A 25,756-nucleotide genomic window follows, 5' to 3' on the forward strand; every position below is an offset into this window, starting at 1 on the left:
TAGTGTTAGACAGCTATTACAAACTTGCACGAGTTACATTTTTGCACGAGAGTAAAATAAAAAACAGAAATTAAAAAATAAACAGGAAAAAAACTAAAAGATAAATTGATAAAAGAAAAAAAAGTTAATAACCGAGGGTAAGGGTTAGGGGTAAAAGTGATGGTAAAGAAAATATTAAAAAATGTTAAAAAAATTCAAGTAATCTAATTCTAGCTTGTGTTTTACCATAGATATTAATAACTTTTAAGATGAAGTTTTATACATTTAAAAAAATTTTAGAGTAACTTGATACTCACTTTTCAGCCATCATGATTTAAAAAATCTAATTGATTTAACTTTCTAATAAATGTATGTTTACTAATCTAAAACAAATCAGTTTATATTAATTGTATATAGTTAATCTAAGTAATTGAAGATTAAACTAGTGATTCACAGTTTAGTCTAAATTATCAAATTTATCCAGAGTTTATAAAAATCAGTGTTGGGTAATTAAAATTTATCATAAATTAGCCTAAGTAGTAAAAGACAGTTTTTATAAGTTTTAAAAATGCTAATAATTAATTAACCATGTAAAACATTAACGTTTTGCCTATATTTATTAATTTAAATTTGATCTTTTTACAACCAAAACCTAATTCAGAGTTTTTTCAACTAACTTATTATATAAATTATAACTTTAGTGTCATCTTTTAAGTAAAACCTATTACCTAATATTATTTTGTCCAATAAAAACTATTTAAAAATATGTTTTTGAAGTACATAAAAATCGTTCCTTTTTTGACCTTTCGACCCCTTATTGGATTAAATTAAGTAATTTTGGCTCATAAATTCCTTTGATATATTCAAAGTTTCCTATAGGAAGTTTTAAAATAGTCAGGGTGAAGTACTAATTAGTATACTCAGGTTGAGGTTAAAGAAGGTTCAAATTTAAGTTAGCAAGTTCTAAGAATTAGTCAGGAATAAAATTTAAGTTTATACTTCATTTAGTTAAATTCAACTGGTATTTTGCAAACTTTTACTTTTAACATATGTTAAAGCTAACTAATAGTGATTAAAAAACATTTTGACTACGAATTGTGATCTTAGGATAACTTCAATGACATAGATTAACATATGTCAAAAGAGTAAAAACTTCTATTGCTTAGCTTAAAGACTAACTTTGATCTAAGTAAGATAAATTTCAATCATTCAGACTCACTAAAATCATTTTGGCTTAAAAAATGAGTATATATATTTTTTTGATAAAATAAATTATTTCATCAGAAGTTTGAGATATATTCAGGGCAGGGGAATGTCTAGAATTTTTCCAGTGCACAGTTATTTTGTTCAGTATTAATTTTTTTTTCTGTCGTAGCTTTAAATAAAATTTAGAAAACTGCATATATATGTGAAAATTTTCAGAGACGTAAAACTTTTTGTAACTCAGACTAACATTTATCAATTTAAAATAAAATTTCAATAAATTTGTTAACTTTTTAGCCTAAGCTAATATTTTTATAAAAATAACAAAGTTCAATTTAAAAATAAAAATATTCTGGTTTACAAGTAAGTATCAAGTTAGTTTAAAATATCTGTTGAAATATGGAGCACTGCATCAGGAATTAATTTTTATTCAGGGAAGAACATAAATTAGCACTAGTATGCATAAGATACGGCTGTAAAACAGTTAAGTTTATATATTAACTTTGTATAATTTGGAAAACCAAATGAGTAATAGTGCTCAATCTTGAAATAGAGAGCCAAATTAATAAATAATTTATTAACTTTTTGATAGACTATTTGCAAACCTTTAATTAAACTTAAATTGAGTTAGCTATTAAATTTTAGTAACTCAAATTAGTTTATGTCAACTCTTAACAATTTAAATCCATTAGTAGACAAACTTATATCCAGTACTTAAAAATTTAAACTCCTTAGACAACTTTAAACCCAGTTAGTAGTTGCTTATCAAACAGCCTTAGATACTAAACTTTGTCTAAAAAGGATTAAGTTCAACCATTTTTAGACTCACTTTAATCATTTTGGATCAAAAATGAGTATAAAATTAGCCTAAAGTTTCTTTGAAAAATTATTATTTTATCAAAAACGTAAAAAGTAATTAAGACAGATTATTAAAAAGATTCAGTGCACTTTGCTGCAATTGTAGAAAGATAAAGTTTAAGCTAAGATAATTAAGCAAGTAAGTTAACATTTTATGTGGTTTATTTGTTCTATGAACTTTTAAAAAACTAGTAATAGCTGTCTATTATTATATCAGCTAACTTCTGAAAAGTTTTAGTTATCAAAACTATTTTTTATCATCTCAGGATAGATTTAATACCTTAAAATAAATTGTTAACAAAAGTATTATTTTTAATTACTTCGATTAACTAAACCCAATTAGTTCAGATTTATTCAACTTAGCTAAATCTACATAAAGTTTTTACACAGTTAAAACATTAAGACTTAAAGTAAGTACCAAGTTACTCTAAGAATTTTTTTAAATATTTTCATTAGGTTGTATTTGAGGAATGTTGAAGTTGAATATGTCACGTTTTGAAAACTCATCTCACTCAGGTTAAACTCAGTCTAGTTTAAGCATTGTTGACATGCTCAACTGAGTTTTAATTTCTTTAAAAAGCTAGGTTTCTATTGATAAACAGAACAATGTGAAGCCATTTAGATCTATTTTTAAATTTTTAAATTTTATGTTTTTTTTAATCAAAAAAAGTTTTAAGTTACATTTCCTGTTTATCCAAGCCTTTATAAAATAGCTCGTAAGTCGTAAGGCTACGTGTAATACTGATGCAAGTTTAGATAAGAAGAAAATAAAGAGCTGTCACGAGTTTACTGATGCAAGTTAGCATTTTTCTATTGCAGCCACATATAAACTCTCAACAGTTGGAACAGGAGGCATTCTAGTCACAGCTTGCTGCAGTAAACTTGGTGTTTTGTGTTTTATAGAATATTTTTTAGTAATATTACTTTTTATAAGTACCTTTTATCTAAGCTCTGATAAGTTTTTTTTTTTTTTTTATACATTCTTAAAGTATTATCTTTTTAAATTAAATTTTGTGTACAAGTTTTGACCATAATTTCATAGGTTAATTATATATTTATTAATGTTTGCAATTATTTTTAAATTTAGAATATAATCATTCATTTTCATAACTTTTTTTATATAGAGTAGCCTTAAGTATTGCTTAAATTTAGCATTAGGTATAAATTAAAAATTTTAAGTATAAATTTAATTATGGTTTTTAATTAGTACCCTACATAATGACATCAGGTAAGAATCACTATCCTTAAGTTAACAGTTAAATTAGACCGACAAAATATTTTACCCAAAATACGAGTATATTACATTTTGTTTTAAAAGCAGTATTTATCAATTTTAATATCACATTCTTATATTTTTTACTATAGAGTGCATTTTTTTTAACAGTAGATTTAGAGAATTTTTACAATAAAGCTCGCATTTAATTTTCTAGCAGCAATACGCAAATTTACTATTTGCCCATTTAAGAGCGTTTGATATTTTACCCATACAGCAAAAAATATGGGGTTTAAACTTATTTAATTTACCTTAAATTAATTCACATATAGTAAATGTAAAGTTGAATTATGGCAATTCAATAATGATTATAAAATTAATCTAAAGCTTCTTTGAAAATGTGTATTGTACATCAGGAATTAGTTATGTATTCAGGTTATAATACTAACTAGCATCAGTACAATTAGGTTGTGGTTAAGAAAGGATCAGGTTTAATTTGTATTTTTTCCAAAAATTAGGCTTCTGTTGATAGAAAAGTTTATGTTTAAATATTTAGACACGTTTAAAAGGTAATGGATAAAAGTTATAAAAAACTTCCTAAGTTTTTTGTAATGAATTGTATGCATGAAGAGCAGATAAAATAAGCTCACTTCAGTGTGAAGTAACAACTATATTCCGTACACTTTAATTTTAAAAAGGTCAGTAGAATGAATGAAGTTTTAGTAATAGAACACGATTATTTATAATAAAATCTTAAAACATCATTTTGAACTTCTTACCAATCAAATTAAATATTAATTAAATCAAAAAATATCAACTTGTTTTTTTAACTCGCTTCATGTGGGATACTGTAGTTGTTTAAAGTTTGAGATCTTTAAAGTTATCTAAGTCCTGCACTTATTTGAAAATCTTAGTTAATTTTAAATAGTAATCATTACCTTCATTTAAATAATTAAAGTTATTAATGTTTTTGAAAATTGTTTATTTTTATTGCTAACTAATATTACTTAAAATAGTATTAGTAATTCTATGCCACCAACGGAAAAATTGAATTTACTAAGATTATCTTATGTCAACTTATGGATAATTTTAGTTATTAGACTTACTTATGTTATCTTATTTTGGAAAGTCTTGTGAAAAATACTACAAATAGTACTATGTATCTTCATTTCATAACTGTTTAGTTTTATGCTATTTAGTAAATGTTAAAAATACTTTTTAGACATAAATAAATACTATAATACACAATGGCCCGTACCAAGCAAACCGCCCGCAAGTCAACCGGAGGAAAAGCTCCTCGCAAGCAACTTGCCACCAAGTCTGCACGCAAGAGTGCACCAACCACCGGAGGCGTCAAGAAGCCTCATCGTTACCGCCCAGGTACATATTATATTTGTATAATATTTTCGTGTATTCATTTTATAGTTAGTTTAATATAGTCTGTTATTTTTTTATCTAATTCATTTTTTTTGTGTTCAAGCTGACTAAAGTATATACCAAAAATAAAAAAATAGTTTTTTATTAATTCTTAATAATCCTTAGATAAAACATATTTTCTAAATTCATGTCTAAAGTCACATCTAAACACTTGACTTTTCTTATGGACCAAATTTCCACTAAATAATTTGCAAAACGCCTTAATAAAACTTAAAAAACAGTCGCCCATGTGTAATAGATGTTTCCTTTACTGATAATAGCACGTATAAATTTTATCACCTTACTATCGGCTCCTCATAGACAAAATCTATAAAATATACATATTTACAGGTACCGTTGCTCTTCGCGAGATCCGTCGCTACCAGAAGTCCACCGAGCTTTTGATCCGCAAGCTGCCATTCCAGCGTCTCGTGCGTGAAATCGCTCAGGATTTCAAGACAGACCTGAGGTTTCAGAGCGCAGCCATCGGAGCGCTTCAAGAAGCTTCTGAAGCTTATTTGGTCGGACTGTTTGAAGACACTAACTTGTGCGCCATTCATGCCAAGAGAGTTACCATCATGCCGAAGGACATCCAACTTGCCCGTCGCATCCGTGGTGAACGTGCTTAAGAAAGAAGTCCTATACAGGACACTTTTTATTTTTGTTTCGTTGATATTTTGTGTTCAATAAACTTTTAAGTAGTATTAAATTATTTTTATTGTTTATCCTAATCCTAAAGAGCTTTAGATTTATAAAAAAATTCTTACTAGTCTACGTGTTTTAACATACATAAAAAGTCTTAACTAGTTTTTTAAACTAAAAACATAAAATGTTAATTTTATGTGAAAAAAGACATTTAAGTTCGCGATTAAATTGTACATCTTCGGCAAAAAAAATAATTAGAAATTAAATCCGATAATATTTAACACTTTTGATAACTATAAATAATTTATGACATCTCCTGATAGTTTCAATATCTCAAACTACCTTAAAATTAAATAGTAAAAGCTTCTTTTGCTGAGTTAAAATGATTTTAATCTAACTAGGAATAAAAAAATCAATAATTTAGATTATCTTGGTAGTCCCCGACAATACATTAAATTGTATTTATCAATTCTACTGAAGTAAAAAAATAATTTTAATGTTTTCTTAATATTATCAGGTAATTATAGCTTTAAGAACTCAATTTGAAACTTATTAAAAAAATATACAAGTATGTTATGTAACAAAAAATATAAATTAACACTATACAATGGAGAGTCATTCTGCATTGCATATTTGCTGGATCACCAAACTTTACTTCTAAAACCTTAATTTTTAACCCATCTTATCCAAACATTTTAAAATAAGATTCAGAAAACAAAGCTTTTAATTAAGATAAAAATAAAATGATAAAAACTATTCTTTTTTGCTAAAGCAGTAAATATGCACATCAGACTGGTTTTTAAGTATATCATCCATGTATGCACACTCACATAAATATTCTTGTTTTTTAAGAGGTTACACAGACTTTAAACGTTTTGTAAAAAGTTTATTAACATGAGATAAAAAATGTATTTTTCTTTTGCTGTATCATAGATAAATTATAATAAAAGAATAGTTAGTTATATCTAAATACTATTATAATTTTTTTCTTAAAATTATCATTGTATTTCAAAAAAAGTAGAGTCATCTCTAAAGTAAAAGTGTTGAAGTTTATAATCAAAGTTCTAATTTATAATTCACTAAAAACTGATCATTTGAATTTAACTTTTACCAGCTTCAAGAAGTTACTATAGCAACATTGTTTTATTGAACTAAGAATTTAAACTATCATTTTATTAATCTAGTTTTGTATAAAACATTTACACACAACATTTGATGTGCAGTAGTTGAATAACTTATGCTGGGCAGTTTTTTAGTCGGAATATCACATCAACAAAAAATAAAGGTTCTGCTGTCCGGAACTGTTAATAAAATTGCTGTAAATTTTGATAAATTTTACTTCAAAAGAAACCTCTTTATAAGGAAAGTTTTTATAAATAAATTATTTAAATTTCTTCCTACCGAATACAAAAAAAAAATTTAACAATACTTGTAATAACCAACTTTATAAACAAGAGTATGAAGTAGCTTGCAGATTTTTTTTTAAATGTCAAAACTTTGGATCTAATTATTTTCGTTATCTTAATAGCTAATTAAAAACTTTTTTTTTTCTAGAGAAAGGTCCTTTGTCTTTAATTTAAAAAATATCATTGGATTTGTGTTTTTTTGAGTGGGACCTCTTAGAAATTTTTTTTTTTTTTTATATTTAATGAGTTTGAGTAAAAAAAAATAATGATAATTACATATCGTATAAATAATATGTGTATAAACGACTAGAACTTTTTTTTTACTAACTGTCAACATTTTTCACAATTTGGCTTTAATTGGGTTTTTTTATGATTTTTTTTATTTTATGAGTTTAAGTTCATAATTCATAAAATCGTAATAATTGGTTGGTTTAGGTATAGTATTTTTTTCTCGACATATATATTCAAAAATACTGCTTGTAGCGTTAATCTAGTTTCGATTAAGGCAATTGTGATATAAATATTAACTCATTAAAGAGCTCTTTACTTTTAAATTATTTGCTGAAAATTTAAATACTCTAAATTGTTTTTTATTAAGATAAATAGTATAATTTTATGGGAATATATGTTATATAAGAACAATTTAAAACCAAAATATAACCTTTACAAATACTTAACTAAACATTAGTAATATTTAGTTTTAATCTTAATTATTTTTTTTAATTTCTTACCAAACTCATTTTTACTGTATAAAAAGTATACCTTTAATTTAAATCTAAATCTAAATTTATGTTTAAAACAAACATAATCAAAAATGACTATGGAAATTTTATAAGTTTTAAATGTTATATTGTAAGTATTTGGTATTTAGTAGATCACCAAAATAAATTTCAAGCTTGTTCAGTTAATAACTACGTAAACATAATACCCTACTTTACTTGTAATTAGTAAGTCAGATCAAGTTAGTTTTTATAAACTTTTTCTTTTAAGCAATTAAATAACTTCAACGATTTTAGCTTTTTCTGTATAAATACGTCTAAAGGTATGGATCTAATTCAAGGTTATAGCGGTAGCTCAGATGAAGAAGTATCCAGTTCAGCAGATGGAGAAATAAAAATTTCAGTAGGTTCAAAACATAGTGACCAAGTAGAAGCTGAAGAGAATTCCAACAACCATGATGACTTGAATCATACAGAGGCCCTGAATCATGCTGAATCTGGCCCAGTTAGACCTGAAATTGATTGTAACTCAGCTGATGCAGCAGAAGACAAGAGCTCGTCTGACTCAGGTACTGACGTTGACATTCCTTCACCATACGAAATTACTCCTTTACCGGACAATGGTTTGGAATTAGATTTCTTAGAATTATATAAAAGTAATAGGATGACTTACATAAAAAGGGAGGAGCTAGCTGAAAAGTTTGCAAGAGAGTGTCCCGCCAATATCAAGCATCACCCCACTGATAAAACTCCTTTACTGATAGGGAACATTGAATCCATTACTCGTATTGGGGTAAACGTCCTGGCAATTGCAACCGATAACGCACTTGATAAGAACACGTTGCTCTTAGTGAAGAACAAGCGGATCCTGGGAAAAATTGGTGAGTTGGTCGGATATGAAATGCAACCAACGTATCTCGTACCCACCAGATCCATCGAAGGCTTGAAGGTGAACGATCAAGTCTTTTGCATCCCAGACGACGTGGAGAACACTTTTTACTCCAAGGACAGTGTGGACAAGGAGAGACCCGCGACGGATGCTTCCGTTGAATGTGATCGGGAGATGCCTCTGAATCAATTGCCGTTCAGTGATGATGAATTGGAAAGGGAAGCAAAAATACAAAAGAAAAAGAGAAGGTTCAATAATTTCTGAATAACGCTGATTTGATTGGTTTAAATGCGTTCTATACTCTTTGAGTGAGTACAAGTGTTTATTCTTTCTCTTAAGGGTTTTATACGTCATATACCGTTATGACATGTAGTTATTACATATGAATGTGTACTTTTCGTTGTGTTTTTTTTTTCTTTTTGTTGTGTAATAAACTAAGTTTAAACAAAGTATTGTTTTCATAATTTAAGTATAATGGGCTACTTAATTAAGTCTATCGTTATTAAATACAAGAACGTTCAATAAGCCAGAAAGCATTTGTCATTATTTTTATATCAGCCTAGGTTAATAATGTTATAATTTTTGCATCAATCGTAAAATGCGTTTGAAAAACCTTTTTATTTAGATTTGCCACTTTTTTAAACACTTGTACAGCGTGATAGTAGTAATTTTTATTAAAACAATTATTTAAACGGTTCCAATTTATTGGTAGACTAATACATTAATTTTATTACACCATTTAATTCATAAAAATTGAAATCTCATCAATAACGAAATTGTTAGTAACTATGTCAAAATATATCCCGTAGTGAATAAGCACCTCAAAAAGATTTTAGAAGTAAAAGCATTTTTAAGAAAAACAACCCAACGCTACCAGGAAGCTATAAGAGCACGTTTCCTATAGCCAAAAAAATGAATATTGTAAAAGAAAAGAAAAAGAAGTATATTTTATTTCAATGCCTCATTCTGCAAAGGCGTTTAACGCGGTTTGGAAAACGCTTCCTAGAAATTTTTGATAATAAATAATCAAATACTATCCATACATCCATGAAAAAATATTAATGGCACAAAATCGAAAGCTTTTAAACATGCAAGAAAAAAAGAAGCGTATGTTTTTGCTTCTTATTGATTAAAAAATTCTGTACTTCACGCCCCCATTTTGTTTGTCGTAGAGATAAAGATTGGTAAACCGTTCCTGGATATTGTTAGCCGAAAATTTGGCCCAACACACCCGTGTAATAAAATTTTCAATAGAAAACATCCTACTCGTGCATGACATGAAGAGCCAGATAATTTCTTATAGTCTTAAAATGTCAGAAAACAAGGTAGAGGAACGAAAGCAATGAAACTGCAGAGATAAGTACATGGTGGATGGCAATTGTTTATTAACGAGTGTTATATATATTATATAGCAGCATAAGAGAAAACCAAGCAGTATGTTAAGTGATCAGGTTAGTCGTAAGTAGGTACACACAGCAAGAATGTTCTTTTAACGACAGTAAAAACAAAATAAAAACTACGCTTTCGAAATAAATTTTCTACTAGAAAGATAGAAATAAAACTTTTAGCATTAACTGCGAAATTTTAGCACGAACAAAAAAACAAATACAGTCTAAAACGTGGCTGCAATATGGAAAACCTTGAGATTTCAAAATTTAACTCAAATCTAGCTTTAAATAACCATATGAACTTTTCAGTAAATATAAACAATTTTTAAGATTAAATTTTAATTTTTTTGTAAGTTTATGCAACCTTGAAGTGTCTTATATTTTTTGATGAATTTTTTAGTGTCGTAACAATCCTTAAAGTTTTTGCTTAACTTTGTGCAGATTTATGTTTTAAAAGATACTATTTTAATAATTAAACTGAAGGGTTGTTCTGTCTAACAGAACAGCTAAATTATTACATTTTTAAAACGTAGTGTTGTATTTATATATACATATATATAAACATTTGTATATACACATACTCACAATATTTATCTCTTACAGATGTAGTGAAAAACTCAGTTTCTATTCATAAAATTTTAAATTATTAGTTTACAAGGGGCAGGAATTACTATATTAAAAAAGTTAATTGCTGGCTGATATTGTTACAAAGTGTATTTGTGTGCAACACATAAAAAAAAAACATTTTATAAGATATCTTCTTTAGAAAGCGATGAAGTAGATATTATTTATTAAGCTCAAGTGTGAACTCAAATTTTAAAAAGCTGTAAGTTACCAATCCTGACCCATACTAAGATCCAGCATGCAAATGTTTACAAATTTAAGTGTAATCTGGCCAGCAAAAAGTAAAACTGCGGCCCAGTGGCAAGTATAACTTGCCAGCTTAATTTTAAAACTTATACTTGATATTATTTACTTTAAAACGAAAACTAAATATAATCAAAGGTATTTTGTAAAACTTGCAAAATACTTGATCTATATACAGTAAAAAATAGTCTCATTAATTATAGTTCATTAAACAACAACAAAAAAAAGCTCAAAACATTTGATCCTAGGACCTGGTGCACAAAAAAACCTTTTGGTCATCGAGTCGTACACCATTTGGATACCTTTAATGTCTTTTCCAGGACGGTATGCTGCACATGGAACTAATATTTACTCGAAATAGGTTTAAAAATTAATTAAACTTCGTAAATTTGGAGAAATTAAAACGCTTGGGCACACAAAGTACTAATTTTTTGCATACTTGGCCCGCTGAATAAAAACGTTGCCCACCCCTATCACGACCTTGGGTCGAAAATCTGCGCCCCATAAGTTCTTGCAGTGAATCCCATTATTATCTACTAACAATTTCGCACTCAAGATTTAAATTAAATTATTTTAACAAAAAGTATTAGTTGGTCAACAACAATATACAAACTTGCACGAGCGTATGAAACTACACGGGGGGACAAAATTGCACGCTTATACTTTTGCACGAGGGGTTTAATTGCTCGGAGAATTTTTGCACGACTTATTTTTTTTTGTAATTTTATTTGTATTTAGTATCACTGTTACCCCTTAACCCTCGGTTGGTAATTTTTTTTTATGTTTTTACTGTCACTGTTACATCTAACCCTTACTTTCGGTCGGTAGCTATTTTTTGTTATTCTAATTTTTTTAGTTAATTTATATTTTTGCTATAACTGTTACCCCTAACCCTCGGTAAGTTTTTTTTTATTAAATTTTTTTTTAATTTTTTCTAAGTCTTTTTACTCTCGTGAAACAATTTAACTTGTGCAATTTTGCCTCGGGCAATTTAGACCCGTTCCCACGAATATATTATCCAAAGTTATCAAAAATGTATTGAGTTTTATAATAACATTAGAATAGTTTAAGAAGTTTAGTATTTAACTCAAAACCATAAAAAGGATCCGAAGATTTTGTTTTTAATTAATTAATGTTTCAAGGAAAATTGCTATATGAGCTAAGAAAATATACTAAATAGAAAACAAATTTACAATAAATAGAAAAAAATTATACTTATTTATCTAATAATTCTAATAAAGAACAAAAAACTTTAGCAAACGTCGAAAAATAGTTAAATATTATTTTATGTATTTCTAAGCCTGTCTGAAAATTAGCTTGATTTTTCTTTTTATTTTCAAATAAAGTTTCATTTAAACTATTATACCACAAACATTTTTTTTTAAACTGCAGAAACTTATAAAGTTATACAAAATAAATGCTAATCAACTTAGTGATAATTGTACTTTTAAAGTTATAAAGTAAAAATAAAAACAAAAGTTTTTATTTTTTAACTTTATAATAAACAATGTGCAATTCACTCATTATCTCAATTGTAATTTACAAGAAACACATTAACCACAAAAACTTTTTTTTTATTTTTCTTAGCATTAATAATGAAAAAGATCAATTATGATTTTTCAAAGCAGGAAGGCAAAATGTTACAACAAATGTAAAAACCAAACTTCACATGTAAAATATGAAATCGTAAATTGAGCATTAGAACATATATTAATACTGAACTATAGCAGTTTTAAATATATATGTACCAAAGCATTTGATAAAAAATACAGCTTTTGCGAGACGAATCAAATTTACTTAAATCATCAATAAAATGACCATAAGTTAATTGTTATATAATCTAAGTTTTCAAACATTTCAAGATAAGTAATAAAACATGTTCTTTATAAACATAGCAACAAAATTTGAACAAAATACAAAAGTTGTGTTAGAATAGCACATTTAACATAAAAAGTTGAAACATAAAACTATTTAACTTAAATATATTAAAAAAACTGGTCAATAAAGAAGACACTTAGAAGAGGTAACTTTAAAGCTGAGCAAATTTTAAAAATTTTAAAAGCACCAATTAAATGCAAGTCAGTCAGTAAACTTTACAGACAAATAAAAAATGATTTATACAATTAAAAAATAAACAGTTTTATTTTAGTGAATTATTGTAAATATGAAAACTTGCTAATTATAAATGTTTATTTTAACCCGTATATTATTTTTACTGGCTTATTTATACTGAGAGAACTAAACTTTTACAATGTTGGATTTCAAAGTTATCTATTAATTACGTTTGATAGTCTGACGCCTATAAACTATATGACAATTTTTTTTTATTGGCAATATTGAGGATTTCAAAACAAATTAGAACATTTCATATGAAAATTACAAAAATATACAACTTTACAAAAGCCCTTAAATGATTAAGATCCATGTAAAGTAAAAATTGTACAAAATGTATAATTATGGTTTAAAATTCTATAACTGTAGTTTAGCCATATTAAAACATAAAACTTCGGTTTTTTATTTCAAAAAAACAAACTTTTATTTAATTAAGCACTTTTAAAAACTATCCATCAACAAAAAATACAATTTGCTTATTTCTAATGACCTCACAACGAAATTTTTAATGAATAATGAAGCTGGTAATAAATCGTTATGACGTCATACTATGTAGTTTCTATGACGTCATACGTGACGCCACACCTACTTGCCCTGCATGAGGGCGGTTCTTGCGTTGACCAGTGTTTTGAAGGCGTCGACACTACCCGGCGCTACATTCTTGTCGGGATGCAACAATATGGCCAGTTTCTTGTATGCCCTGATTGTAATTGATAAGTCAATTTGGTATAGTTTTTATTTTTTTAAAGTATATAACAATTTATTGAATTCATTTATTAGGTAATTTTTTTGAATATTTAACAGTTTATTGAATTTATTTGTTGAACATCTTTTTGAATATATAATAAATTATTGGTTGCAAAATTAATTCTGTTTAAACTTAACAAAAACTTTTTGAAGCAAAAAAACAAAAGTACATATCTTTATTTTGTAAGCCATGGTTTAGAAATTTTCACAGTGTTTTGTAACAACTAGAAAAAATAAGTTTTTATTTATTGATAAAAAAGTTTATATTATAAAAATTATTAGGCATCAAGAAACCGTAATTAAAAAAAGGTTTAAACTAAATTTTAAAAAAATGTTAGGAACTTGTCAATTTCTAAATTAGTCTTGTGCTTCTGTTTGCTTTTAAAATTTTCATTTACAAAATAATTATTTACAGTATATTTAAATGCCCCAAAACTTAATAAAAAAATTGTTTTGAAAACAAACTTGTTGATTTCCGATTTGGTGGCGTGCGGGGAAACCCCTAACTTCTCGTGGTGGTCCCTGCCATTCCTGATCCTGATGATGGCTTCCGCCTGCTCATTGGTCCATCCCTGCTGCGCCGGCTGCTGATTGGCCGATTTGTTGAAGTTGTGGTGCTTGTCCAGTAGTGTGGTGAATACTTGTTCGAACAGGTGGCTGATGTTCTTGCCAGTTGCTGCTGACACCTTTGAATGTTTATAAAAAATAGTTAGTTAAAATGTGATATTAAGTTACAAAAAAAAATCTATCAGTTTTACGGGTGCACGACTTTTCAAATTCAGAAAACTTAAGTTCCCACTATTTAAATTCTAAAAAAAAAATTAAAAGGACCACAACTCAAAAAAAATATTTTTGAAAAAAATATATGTACGTTGGTCTTGTTGATATACACAGACCATATTTATTTTTTGTAAATCTTTTAAAATATTTAGAGATATTAATAAAATAAGACTTAAAATATAGTATTTTTTAGATATTTTTTTAACTGTCATAAATTATTTAACATTTTGTAAAATGTTAGCTTGTAAATATTAATATGACCAACATACGTTTTTTTTTCAATATACATTACTTTTTGAGTTGTGGTCCTTTAAATTTTTTATTTAATTTAAGTATTTAAATTGTTCGAATTTTAATTATCATCCAACTGAATTCTAGATTTGATTTTTGACTTGAACACGTGACTGTAGTTTATAATGGTTCTGCTTTGGAAAAAAAAATAATTTGGCCATAAATTTCAGCCACTTCAAGTAAACCATCAAAAAAAATTCAACAATTTTTTACCTCAAAGTACTTGTACCCTCTGCCTTCAGCCCACAACCTGGCCTCGATCGGGTCCACTCTGGACCTCTGGTTAAGATCTGTTTTGTTAGACACGATGAAGAACTCCACGTCATCGAACTCGTCTTTGTTCATCTCGTCCTTCATCTCCTGCAGCCAGCCGTTCAGACTCTCGAAGCTCGATCTTTGAATTTGTTGTTTTTTCTACATAAAGCTTAATGTATTTGAAGGCTCATAATAAGCGTTCTGTGATGTTCACAACTATTTTATTGTTTTTTAATATTTTACTTTAAACTATTACAAACAAAGATGTCTAAGAATTGAGACATTAAATTTTGATAGGTATTTTTTAATGTGTAGCAGGCACGTGGCTTGGTACGTTTCTGCAAATCTACAGAAACGTATACTTATATGCGAAAAAACTTGCTTTTACTTCAGCTTAAAAAGACTCTGCTTTCTTAGCTTTAAGTATTCATTTAAACTTAGTTACGCACTCCTGAGAGATAATTTCGACATATATGCACTCTTTAGAATTTTTAGTGTCGTAAAAATTAAACGAATTAATTACATCCAAATTGTAACATTTAGCGCGTTAAAGCTTTAATTTGACAAAAAGCTACATTGCAAAATTGATTCTAATATGAGCTGTAGCTTCATAAATCAAAATCATACAATTTTATGTTACAAAAATTTGCACAACTTGTTGTTACTATTGACTACGTTAAATGTTTGACTTTGAATACAATATAAATGTTTTTGAGTTAAATAAATTGTGATTTTCTTATGCTTATTTTTAATGAATGTTTTCTGGGTTTACACAAGTGGCAGCACATAAAGAGTCATATTTGGTGTGGAGCAAAATAAATTGTCTTGTATACAGTTATCACTCGTGCTTCAAAATTCCATTTTTGATGTATTAACATAACTGCATAGTTTCAAATTAAATTCAATAACATTAGATGTAGCTTAAGTTGCTGTGTTCCCGCTAGGACGACATTATCACGCGTCATTTCAGATATTTTAATTTTTGTAGATTCGTAACTTTTTTAAGCTAGCTACTTCCCCGATGTGTAGTATACTAAAGCAACTTATTTTTAATCAAGACATTAACATAATTTTTTTCCAACTTTTATTTGTAGCAGGGTAGCCATTGATTTTTAGAAAAAATCTTACAGGTTAAAGTTTTTTTGTATAAATTAAATCAAATTAAGATATAATTATGCTTTCAATAGTATAGGCTACTGAAAAGGTACTATAATTAAAAGTTAAATGTTTTTTCACTAATCTTTTTCTGAACAAAACAAAAATATTTTTTTTATTTAAGTTTTTTCAAATCTTAACTTAATTTAAGGCCATAGGGGAGTTAGCCATGTTTTTTAAAAGTTGATCTTATCAATAAGAGGTTTTCTTAGCTTCAAGATGCTTTTAACAATTAAAAATATATATGACCAGTCAAAGTTGGGCAGCATAATAGGTTCCCTATGGGAACGGAAAACTAAAACAGCAAAAAAAGACCATTTTATTTAAAGCTTATATCCTCCTACATTTTTCAAGCAATCTTCTTCAAACTTTCACAGTCTAATCTTTATACAACAACAAAAAAATATAACTTGTGAAATTAAAAATTTTTTAGTAAAAATATTATTTTTTGGAAAAAAAAGACTTTTTTTCTAATTTTTGTCATAAAATTTATATTTTTGAAAATTTTTAAAGCTAATAAGTAACGTTTTTTTTTTTTCTTTTACAATAAGGAACATATCCTAAAAATTTGAAGAAGATTGCTTTAAAAATGAAGGAGGAGATAGATTTTAGTGATTTTTAAAAATTTCAAGAAAATTGATCCCAAAAATTTTGCAGGACATGCGTTTGTATCGAAAGCTGTTAACAAAAAATGAAATATCTAAAAATTTAAATGATATTTTTGAATTCTACAAAAACTGGCTTGCACTTAAAGCTTTCATATAAAAGCCGAAGTTAATTTTTGTAAAAAAAGTGCGAAAAATCTATCTCCTCTTTCAATTCTAAAGAATTTTATTTTGAATTTAGGATAGGTTTATTTTGACTTTAGAATCAACTTGTGAGAGAAAATTAAAAAAAAAATCACATTTAAAAACTATGAACAAAATAAAATAAATATAAAATATTTTTGTTTATAACTAATTAAATGAAAATAATTCAAAAAATTAAAAAACCTGTTTAGTACAAGTTGTTTAAAACTTATTAAACACTTCTTTAAGAAAGTTTAAAAGAATTGCTCAATAAATAAAGGAAGAGATAAATTTTGAGTAAAATAGTCTATTGCTACCATTTTAATTTGTATCTTATATAATGGACCTGTAGAACTCCTTAACTTTGATCATTTATACATCAAAAGTTACTTCAAAATTTAACAAACTGTAAGAGTAACTGGTTAACTTTGATCATTTATACATCAAAAGTTACTTAAAAATTTAACAAACTGTAAGAGTAACTGGTAGCTTTATTAAATATGTAAAAAAAGACTAAACTTCAGAAAAGCACTGTTTTACCCGCCTATGCCCTTGGGTTCAGAAGCTTGAAGTTTTTCTACAAAACTGGCAATAACTCAAAAATAAATGTAATGATAATATGCAGTCAAAATTAATGTACACATTAATACTTAAAACTTTCATTTAAGAGTCAAAATTAAGTTTAAGAAAGATTGGAGATAAGTTTTTTTTTTTAGTTTTCTTGAAATTTTTATACAGCTATATAGATAAAGTACAGTTTTATGTGATGTAATAAAGCTTGTTACACAATGACACACATTTTTTTTTAATATTCATAAAACATTTTTTTTAAACTGCTAGTTTATATTCAAAAGAAATAAAAAAAAACACATAGCAAACCTGCTTGTGATATCATAGACGAGTATTGCGGCCTGGGTGTCCTTGTAAAACTCGTTTCTCACCTCAAAAAAGAATGGATGTCCGGACATGTCAAATATGTTGACCTTCACCTCAGTGTCCCTGATGTTGACTTTGGTCACCCCGTAGTCTATGCCCACCGTTGGCATGTACTTGTTTATGAACCTCTTTTCACAGTACCTGAAAGTACCATAACTTATTAGTGATATGTTTGAAATTAGTTTGCATTGTTTTTAGTAACTTATTTAGTTACCTTTTTTAAGTCATTTTGTTAAAGTTTTTTTGAGATTTCTAACATACTTGTTTATACTTTACAATATGATCTGTAAAAAATATTTGATCAAAAATACAGAGCATAATATTCACATACTTATACATTTCATTTAACTTTTCTTTGCAGCATAACTCATATTTTTAAATATATATTTAAAATTATGACATCTAGGTCAGTTTAAATTTCACAAAATTTCTCATAATCTTCCATGCTAACTATCATATATTCTTGCACTACTCTAAAATATCTAAGTTTAGACAATATCTGCTCATATTATTTTAGGTATAAAGTTTTTTTTATAAGTTATTACTGTTTTTGAATAATGGACTCTGAAATATTTGTTTGCTGTACTGTTCTTCAAAAGTTGCTTTTAAGAACAGAAAGTTATTTAAACATTAAAATAAAAACTTAAAGCTTAAACTCAGCTAAACTTGGTAAACTACTTAAGAACTCAAAAAAAGCTTTTACATCTTTAACTATTTATAAAAACATTATAAGTTAAACTATAGTTAGTATGGGTAGGTGTCAAATTTGCAAGAGCATACAAAATTGCACAAGGGGACTAAATTGCACGAAGGGTCACTTTTGCAGGAGCAGACATTTTTGCACAGGTTTGATTTTTGTTTATTTTTATTTATTTTTGTTCTTTAAATTTTTTTTTTTTCTAATTTCTTTAGTTCATTTATGTATTTAATTTTACTATCACTGTTAACCCTAACCCTTACCCTAGGTTGGTAGCTTTTGATTTTTATTTAATCAATTAATTTTTATTTAATCATTTTTCTTGTTTTCTAAATAATAATCTTTATTAGTTATTATTTAATTCAATTTTACTATCACTGTTACCCCTAACTCTTACCCTGGGTCAGTAACTTTTTAATCTTTTTGTTTTTAATTTATCTTTTGTTTTTAATTTTTTTTTACTCTCGTGCAAAAATATCTTTGTGCAATTTTTTTTCCTCATGTAATTTTGTCTTTGTGCAGATTGACCCTTCAAGTAATTTTGTCTTTGTGCAATTTAGTTCCCTAGTGCAATTTTATCTTTGCTATTTTGACCCATTCCCAGTTAGTATAGTATTTTAAATATATAGTGACTTGGTTATTTTAGACTTAGTTAATTTTTTTTAATGGTAACTAGTATAAGTACATTCTTTAATTAATTATTATTTAATTATTATATTGTTTATTGTGCAATATTGGACTCAGGCATCAAAACCTGAGCAACTTAAACAGGACACACAAAAAGAGAAAAATAAAATAAACTTATATTCAACACTTTAAGATAAATTATATATATATAAACATAATTTAAATGAAAACACAAAGTTAAATACAATATGATATACAAATGAACTAAATTAAAAAAAAATCAATTCAAAAAATTTCAAACTTATATATTACTTAGTACACACAATAAAGAAGTTTGTCTAAAATCATCGCTTATAAAATAAAATTCATAATTACAAAATAAATAAGTAAACTAATAGTTTGTAGGAGGGAGGCGTAGGGAAAAGAATATTTTTTCTTTTGTTGTTTATAGTGGAAAATTAGTGAATTTTACTGGTATTAATTTAAATCAAATCTTTTTAGCTTTAAACGAAAATGTTCAACCCCCTCACAAGATTTAATTTTATAAACTCTTGTAAAATTTTATTCAAATATTAAACTTTTTGCATACAAAAGGATTTTTTAATAACAAGTCTGAAAAATTAACTAATTACAGTTGGTCATAGTAAAGATTAGCATTATCAAAACAACTAATAAATTTCTATCTTAAGTATCACAAGTGAAAGTTTTTATAACTTGCATATTTTTATAAATAAAATTTTAAATACAAAGAAAAAATTTTTTTTTTAATTATTTTAGTACTTCACAATACAACCTTGCAGTTTCAAGTTCAAATTATACTTTTTGTAGCTAAAAAACAAAAAATAAGTTAACATTCAGTTACCTTTTAATTATGCAGCTTTTTCCACTTTCTGCATTTCCCATACTTATAACTTTCACTCTCAGCTGTTTTTTCCTACTTTTTCCATTAACAGTTTCAACCATTTTTTTAAATTCACTATATTACTGTGAAGATATACATGTACAGAAGCTTATTATTTTAAGTAGTTAAAACTTAATATCAAAAAGACATGCAGAAACTTTTACAAAATTTCAATGTCTAAATAAAAATTAGACTTATAAACAAGGTGGCCACTAATTTTGTTGAAATTTCTTCCAGGCTACAACCTTCTTTAAAGTTTTGTGAAACTCCGTAAATAAAAACTCAGTCAATTTTTTCTACCCAAAGCAGTTGGTTTATTAGATTTTTTATTAGTTATTTTATAAAATATTATTTTTACAAAAAACATAATTGTTTAGTTTTGAAATTTTTGTCCTGGACAAGACGTTAAGATATCCGTGGGTGCAGACTTGACAACCAAAAGGTTCTTTGAGTACTAGGTCCCAGGACCAAATATTTTGAGCATTTTTTTTGTTGTTCAATAAACTACAATAAATCTCTAAAAAACATGTCTGCAAAACTTGAAGTTTAAAAACATTTATAAATTACTAAAGTGGTTTGTTGAAATGATTTGAAAATATCAGAATGTAGAATATACTGCTAACTTCTTGTGAATATGTTTTCTTGTCCATTTGTAGTAGAAACTTAAATCAAGGGTAAAAAAGTGTTTGAAATAATTAAAATTGCTTATATTTATTCTTTAAATTCGTTTTACAACAAATAAAACTAGTTGTGTCTGTTTGTGTGTATGTGTATTATCTATTAACAATATCAAAATAGTTATTCTGTATCTATGTAATTTGTATTGAATCTATATTCAGGGTTGCCACTCATTTTTTCAAATTTTTTCCAGGTTTTCCAAATTTCTTCCAGGTTTTTAAAAGTACACATTTTTGGGTCTATTTTTAGTTTTAAGTTAATTTCTATATAAGAAACTGTGTTAAATAGTATAAAAATATTGAAAATATACTGTAAAGTTACTTTAAATGTATTCTTTAATAAAAAAAATTTTTGATGATGACAAAAAACCTTAATTATATGATAGATTTTTTGTGACATATCAAACTTTTACACCTAAAAATGTTAAAATTTTTAAAAACTCCAGGTTTTTTGATCAAAATTCCAGGTTTTTCCAGGTTGTTTTCAAAATTTCTCAAATTCCAGGTTTTTCCAGGTTATTTTAGCCTAAATTGTCAAATTCCAGGTTTCCAGGTAAAGTGGCAACCCTGTATATTACATTTGTTTTGAGTATAAGACTTGTTTGCAATATAAGGTTGTTATATACTATACAATGTTGAAAAAACTTTATTAAAAGTTTGTGTTTTTTATAGTACTAAATAAAAGGTTTTATGGAGCTTTTTTGATAAATTTCAATAATCAAGGTTTCCATGTAAAATGGCTATCCTGAGGAAAAAAAAAAGGAAAGCATTAAATGTAATGTAACACACTAGCTCTTCCCAGGAAACGTTTACTGAAAAGGAAAAAGTCTGTAAGTGATATTTTGGACCATCAAAAAAAAAAATATGTAAAACTTTTGTAATAATACTGTGATACTTAATTAAACACCTAAAGGTATAAAATAGAAACATATAACACATACAAAACAGATAAAATTATTACTTAATAAGTGCTAAATATTAACAGATCACAATAAAATAGATTTAAATATCACTTAATCGCCACATTTTACTAACCACTTTACTTAGTTTTGGAAATTATTTGATTGCTACATTATTTCAATGGCAACTGTTTACAAAATTTTTGTAACTTGAGCAAGCAAGTGGTTAAATTTTATAAAAGCAATAATCTTTAAAATGTAAAACAGTTAACAATTCAGTTTTTTTTAACCTTTTAATCTTTGCCAGCAAACGGTTGCTTCATGCTTGCATGTATTGTATGTAGATTGACGACTGTAAGTTCTTCGGTTGAGGCTGACTGATGAGTCCTAATTAGGACGAAACAGGTCTCAGTCTACCGAGGGCTTGTGACCTGATGATCGAATTGGTAATATATCTATAATATGTATATTATACATTATCAACAAAAGACTTCGGTTTTTCTGACACAATTGTTTCTATTTCTTTAACAGAACAGTTTTTTTAGTTAATTATTAAAAGAGAATAAAAAACACGAGCGTACAAAATTGCACGAGGGGACAAAGTTGAACGAGTGCAATAAATTGCACGACAATACTTTTGCATGAAGACTTTTTTAAACGATGGGGTAAAATTGCACGAAAGCTTTTATTTTGCACGAGCAGACAATTTTACGCAGAGACATTTTTGCATGGGTTAATTTTTTTCTTGTTTTTTTTTATTTAGTTTTTTTTTACTTTTACTGTTACCCCTAACCCTTACCCTCGGTCTTTAAGTGATTTTTTTTTTTCTTAATTGTTTAAATTATTAATTTTTTTTTTTTTCAATTTTTTTTTCTTACTATCACTGTTACCCCTAACCCTTCAGTTAGTAGCTTTTTATTATTTTTATTTTATTTTTTTTTCAATTAGTTGTTTATTATGTTTTTACTAACACTTTTACCCCTAACCCTTACCCTCAGTCAGTAACTTAATTTTTAACTTTTTTTTGTGCTTTTTTTTCTGTATTTTTTACTGTCGTGCAAAAATGTATTTCGTGCAAAATTGACCGTTCGTGCAAAATCGTCTTTTAGAAAATATTGTTCCTTCGTAAAATTTTGTGCCCTCGTATAAATTTGGCTTCGTGCAATTTTGAGCACTCGTGCAATTTAGTCCTCTTGTGCAATTTTTTCTTCGTGCAATGACCCGTTTCCTAGTAAAACTATAACCAGTTATACACATAAAAAAGCTGAAACTTTAAGCGTTGTTGTGTTTTTAAACTTATCTTTGCAAAAATAGACACAATTACCGTATATACTGATTACTGTGCACCTTCAGTTTCTTGTAGAAAATTATCTATTCCATATTTTTTCAATAAAAGAAATAGCAACTTTATATACAAGGGAATGGAAAATATTTAAGTTAAATAATCTTCACTGAGCCTACTTGAAAAGGTTTTTAATAATTTTATTTAAAATAAAAACATATAAAAAAACTGTACAATAGTTTCGTGTAGTTTATTGCTAAAATTATTAGCTGTTTGAATTCAAAAAAAGTTGTTGTCGTACATTGTATTATTTTTAAAGTTTAAAACTATTTACATTGTTTATTGAGCGAAAAAAAAGCGCTTAAATATTTGATCCAAGGACTTGGTGTACGAAAAACCATTTGGTTATCGAGTCATACACAAGGATACAGTTCAAAGTCAAGTCCAGGACATTTACTAATCAAACAACCAGTTAAACAAAATAAAAAATGAATAAAATGAACAAAATGAAATAAAACTGAACAAAAACTAACTGAAATTTGTGTTTAATAATTTACTATGAATCTTGTTTAGTAACATAAGAACAAAAAAATATATATACAGCTTTTAATTAAACTCTAAAAGGATATAAACAACACTAATAGCAAATGTGTAGATATTTGAATTATAGGTTACAACCTCTAAAAAGAAAGTGAAATGTAATACGCTAAAAGATTTTTACAAAAAAATTTTTTAAGTATTTTATGCTGTTTGTACATTTTTGTAAATTTGTATAATTAAAATCATATAACTCAAATATTTTAATAAACTGCTTATCCTCCTTTTACAAAAGGCACATAAGTTGTGAATTTATATTTTGTTTTAAGCGCACAATTTGTGTTTTCAGTTGTAATTTTTTTTTCTTGGTTGTTTAATTAAAAACAACGCTTTGTAGATAACTATTGAGTGTGAGGTAATACTTTGGATAAAATACGTACAGCACATTTTTGAACTGATACTAATTTTCCTACTTTTTTACTAACTTTTAGTTTGCCTAGCACGAAGTAAGTAAAAATCTTATTGCTAATAGATTTGCTTTTCATTTGACCTAATGTAGTATATCTCACATTTTAACTGTAAAAAAAGTCTCGCTTTAGTTTCTTAATAATTTAGAGCCATATATTATCATACTACATTTAAAGTCTTCAAAAAGACGTTAAAAGGAATCCGTGGTCTGTGACGCGATAACCGAAAGGTTTTTTGCGTAACAGGCACAGGGACCAAATGTTTTGAGCGTCTTCTTTTTTGTCTCTCAAAAAACAATAGAAAATAACTTCTTTATGATATTCGAAAGAAACATTGTATATTGAAAAAACCCTCGATTTCAATTATTTTCAACACTTACTATGAACTTTTTACACACAAACACTGATAACATAATTTTTCACTTTGTCTATAATTTTTATAAGTTTACTTTTTAAATTAAAATTTACACGATTTTAGTTTACAAACATCTTACAACGTACAGTAGAAATTTTAATTAACTTTAGTAACTATCTCAAAAATAAAAGTTTTCACAGTCAATTAAATAAAAAAAATGATCTAAAACCAAACATTATTTTTTAAGGAAAAAAATAAATAATAGAGAAAGCTATCACACATATAAAATATTTTTATTTTAGGTTTAACTAATTCTCATTTTGCTTAAACCTAAAAAGATTTGTCATTTATTTTGTGTATCTTGGTTTTAACTAAAAAATTTTAAACATAAGTTACTCATTTAACCTTTTAAACAGACTTTTATGCTTTATGACGTAAAAATTTTTAGCTAGGTATTTCAAAATTATTGTTTATAACTACATTTACACTTTATTATTGTTATCAGTTTTTAGCAACATGATTCTGATGATGAGTAAACAAAATTAATTACTAAACTTTCTTTTAAATGAGTTACTTATGTTTAAATTGTTTACTTTATATAACTGTGTTTTTTACAGTCGTAAGACTGTTTAATTTAAATGACTACTTTTAGAATATCAACTGTCATCATCAAGTCAATCTGGTTTAATTTAAAATATTTTTGCTGAATTGAAAACTTAATAAGAATGTTACGTCGCAAGCATGTTCAGATTGCAAATTGAACTCTCCTAATTTTATCAAATTCCAAATACAATTTTGCAAATTTGTTAGGTACTTTAAAGACTTTTAGAAGGTAAGTTTATTAAAAATTTTAGATATATATTTTAAAGCAAAGTTAAGTTGTAAATAACTTTAATATTCATTGAATAAAAAACTAAACTAAACTAAACTATTTGGACAAATCCAAGAAATGAACATTATAATGTTTTAATGAGTGTCTCGTTAGTGAAGCAAAGTTTAGCTAGTATTTATACCACAAACAGAATATCAATGTTGGTAGCATGAGTACTTAATTAAATATATTTTTTTACTTTTGTTAATTGTTATATTAGTATGTAAAACTCATTATTTATCAGTCTTTATATTTGCAACATGATCAAAAATGATACTATTTTTTTGTTGTGTTTTTATGTCATACATAAATAATTGTGCGCAAAACTAGTTGCACTAACTTATAACCTTTATTCCAACTTTATAACAAAAAATTGTAATCTACTAAAAGATGTTAATGATAAAATAAACAAAACTACAAAACGCATCAATTTTTATCGAGACTTATATTATAAATACAAATTAACTTAAAGTATGTTTAAAAAAAGTTATAACGTTTTTCAATTAGTATATAAATTTTATGATGTAACGTTGAATAGACGAAATGAGAAACTAAATTTAACTTTTAGTCTACTTACAAAAAAGCCAACAAGTATTACTTATGAGTATTTAAGTTCTGCTGTCAAAAGTATTTTGTAAGTAAAGCGAAATATTTGTAAAAAGCACTAACGTTTAGAAAGTTACTAAGCTAACAAAAATAAAAATAAAAGTTAAAAAATTTTTATAGATTAGTCAAAATTAATAAATATTGTTAATGATAACTTTTCTATTAAGGTTAATATTTATAATTCAAAAAA

The 25,756-nt window shown here is 26.5% G+C and overlaps 2 protein-coding genes across 2 annotated transcripts; one reads left to right on the forward strand and one right to left on the reverse strand.

Annotated features, from left to right (window-relative positions):
- The first annotated feature begins 4,500 nt into the window (after window positions 1-4,500).
- On the forward strand, window positions 4,501-5,298 carry LOC145836979 (histone H3.3 type 1-like). Its single transcript, XM_082944747.1, has 2 exons — window positions 4,501-4,633; window positions 5,021-5,298. Exons 1-2 carry the CDS (start codon window positions 4,501-4,503, stop codon window positions 5,296-5,298), a joined length of 411 nt encoding a protein of 136 aa, XP_082800873.1.
- A 7,448-nt stretch (window positions 5,299-12,746) lies between these two features.
- On the reverse strand, window positions 12,747-19,951 carry LOC145835790 (dnaJ homolog subfamily C member 27-like). The gene is made up of 5 exons (XM_082943509.1): window positions 19,834-19,951; window positions 17,591-17,788; window positions 14,727-14,907; window positions 13,908-14,128; window positions 12,747-13,395 (listed from the first exon to the last, which is right to left on the reverse strand). The coding sequence occupies exons 1-5, from the start codon at window positions 19,932-19,934 to the stop codon at window positions 13,281-13,283; spliced, it is 816 nt and encodes a 271-aa protein (XP_082799635.1). The 5' UTR covers window positions 19,935-19,951; the 3' UTR covers window positions 12,747-13,280.
- Window positions 19,952-25,756: the final 5,805 nt, after the last annotated feature.

This window comes from Thalia democratica, chromosome 5, assembly GCF_965202585.1.
Source record: "Thalia democratica chromosome 5, ktThaDemo2.hap1.1, whole genome shotgun sequence".
Classification (NCBI taxonomy): Eukaryota; Metazoa; Chordata; class Thaliacea; order Salpida; family Salpidae; genus Thalia; species Thalia democratica.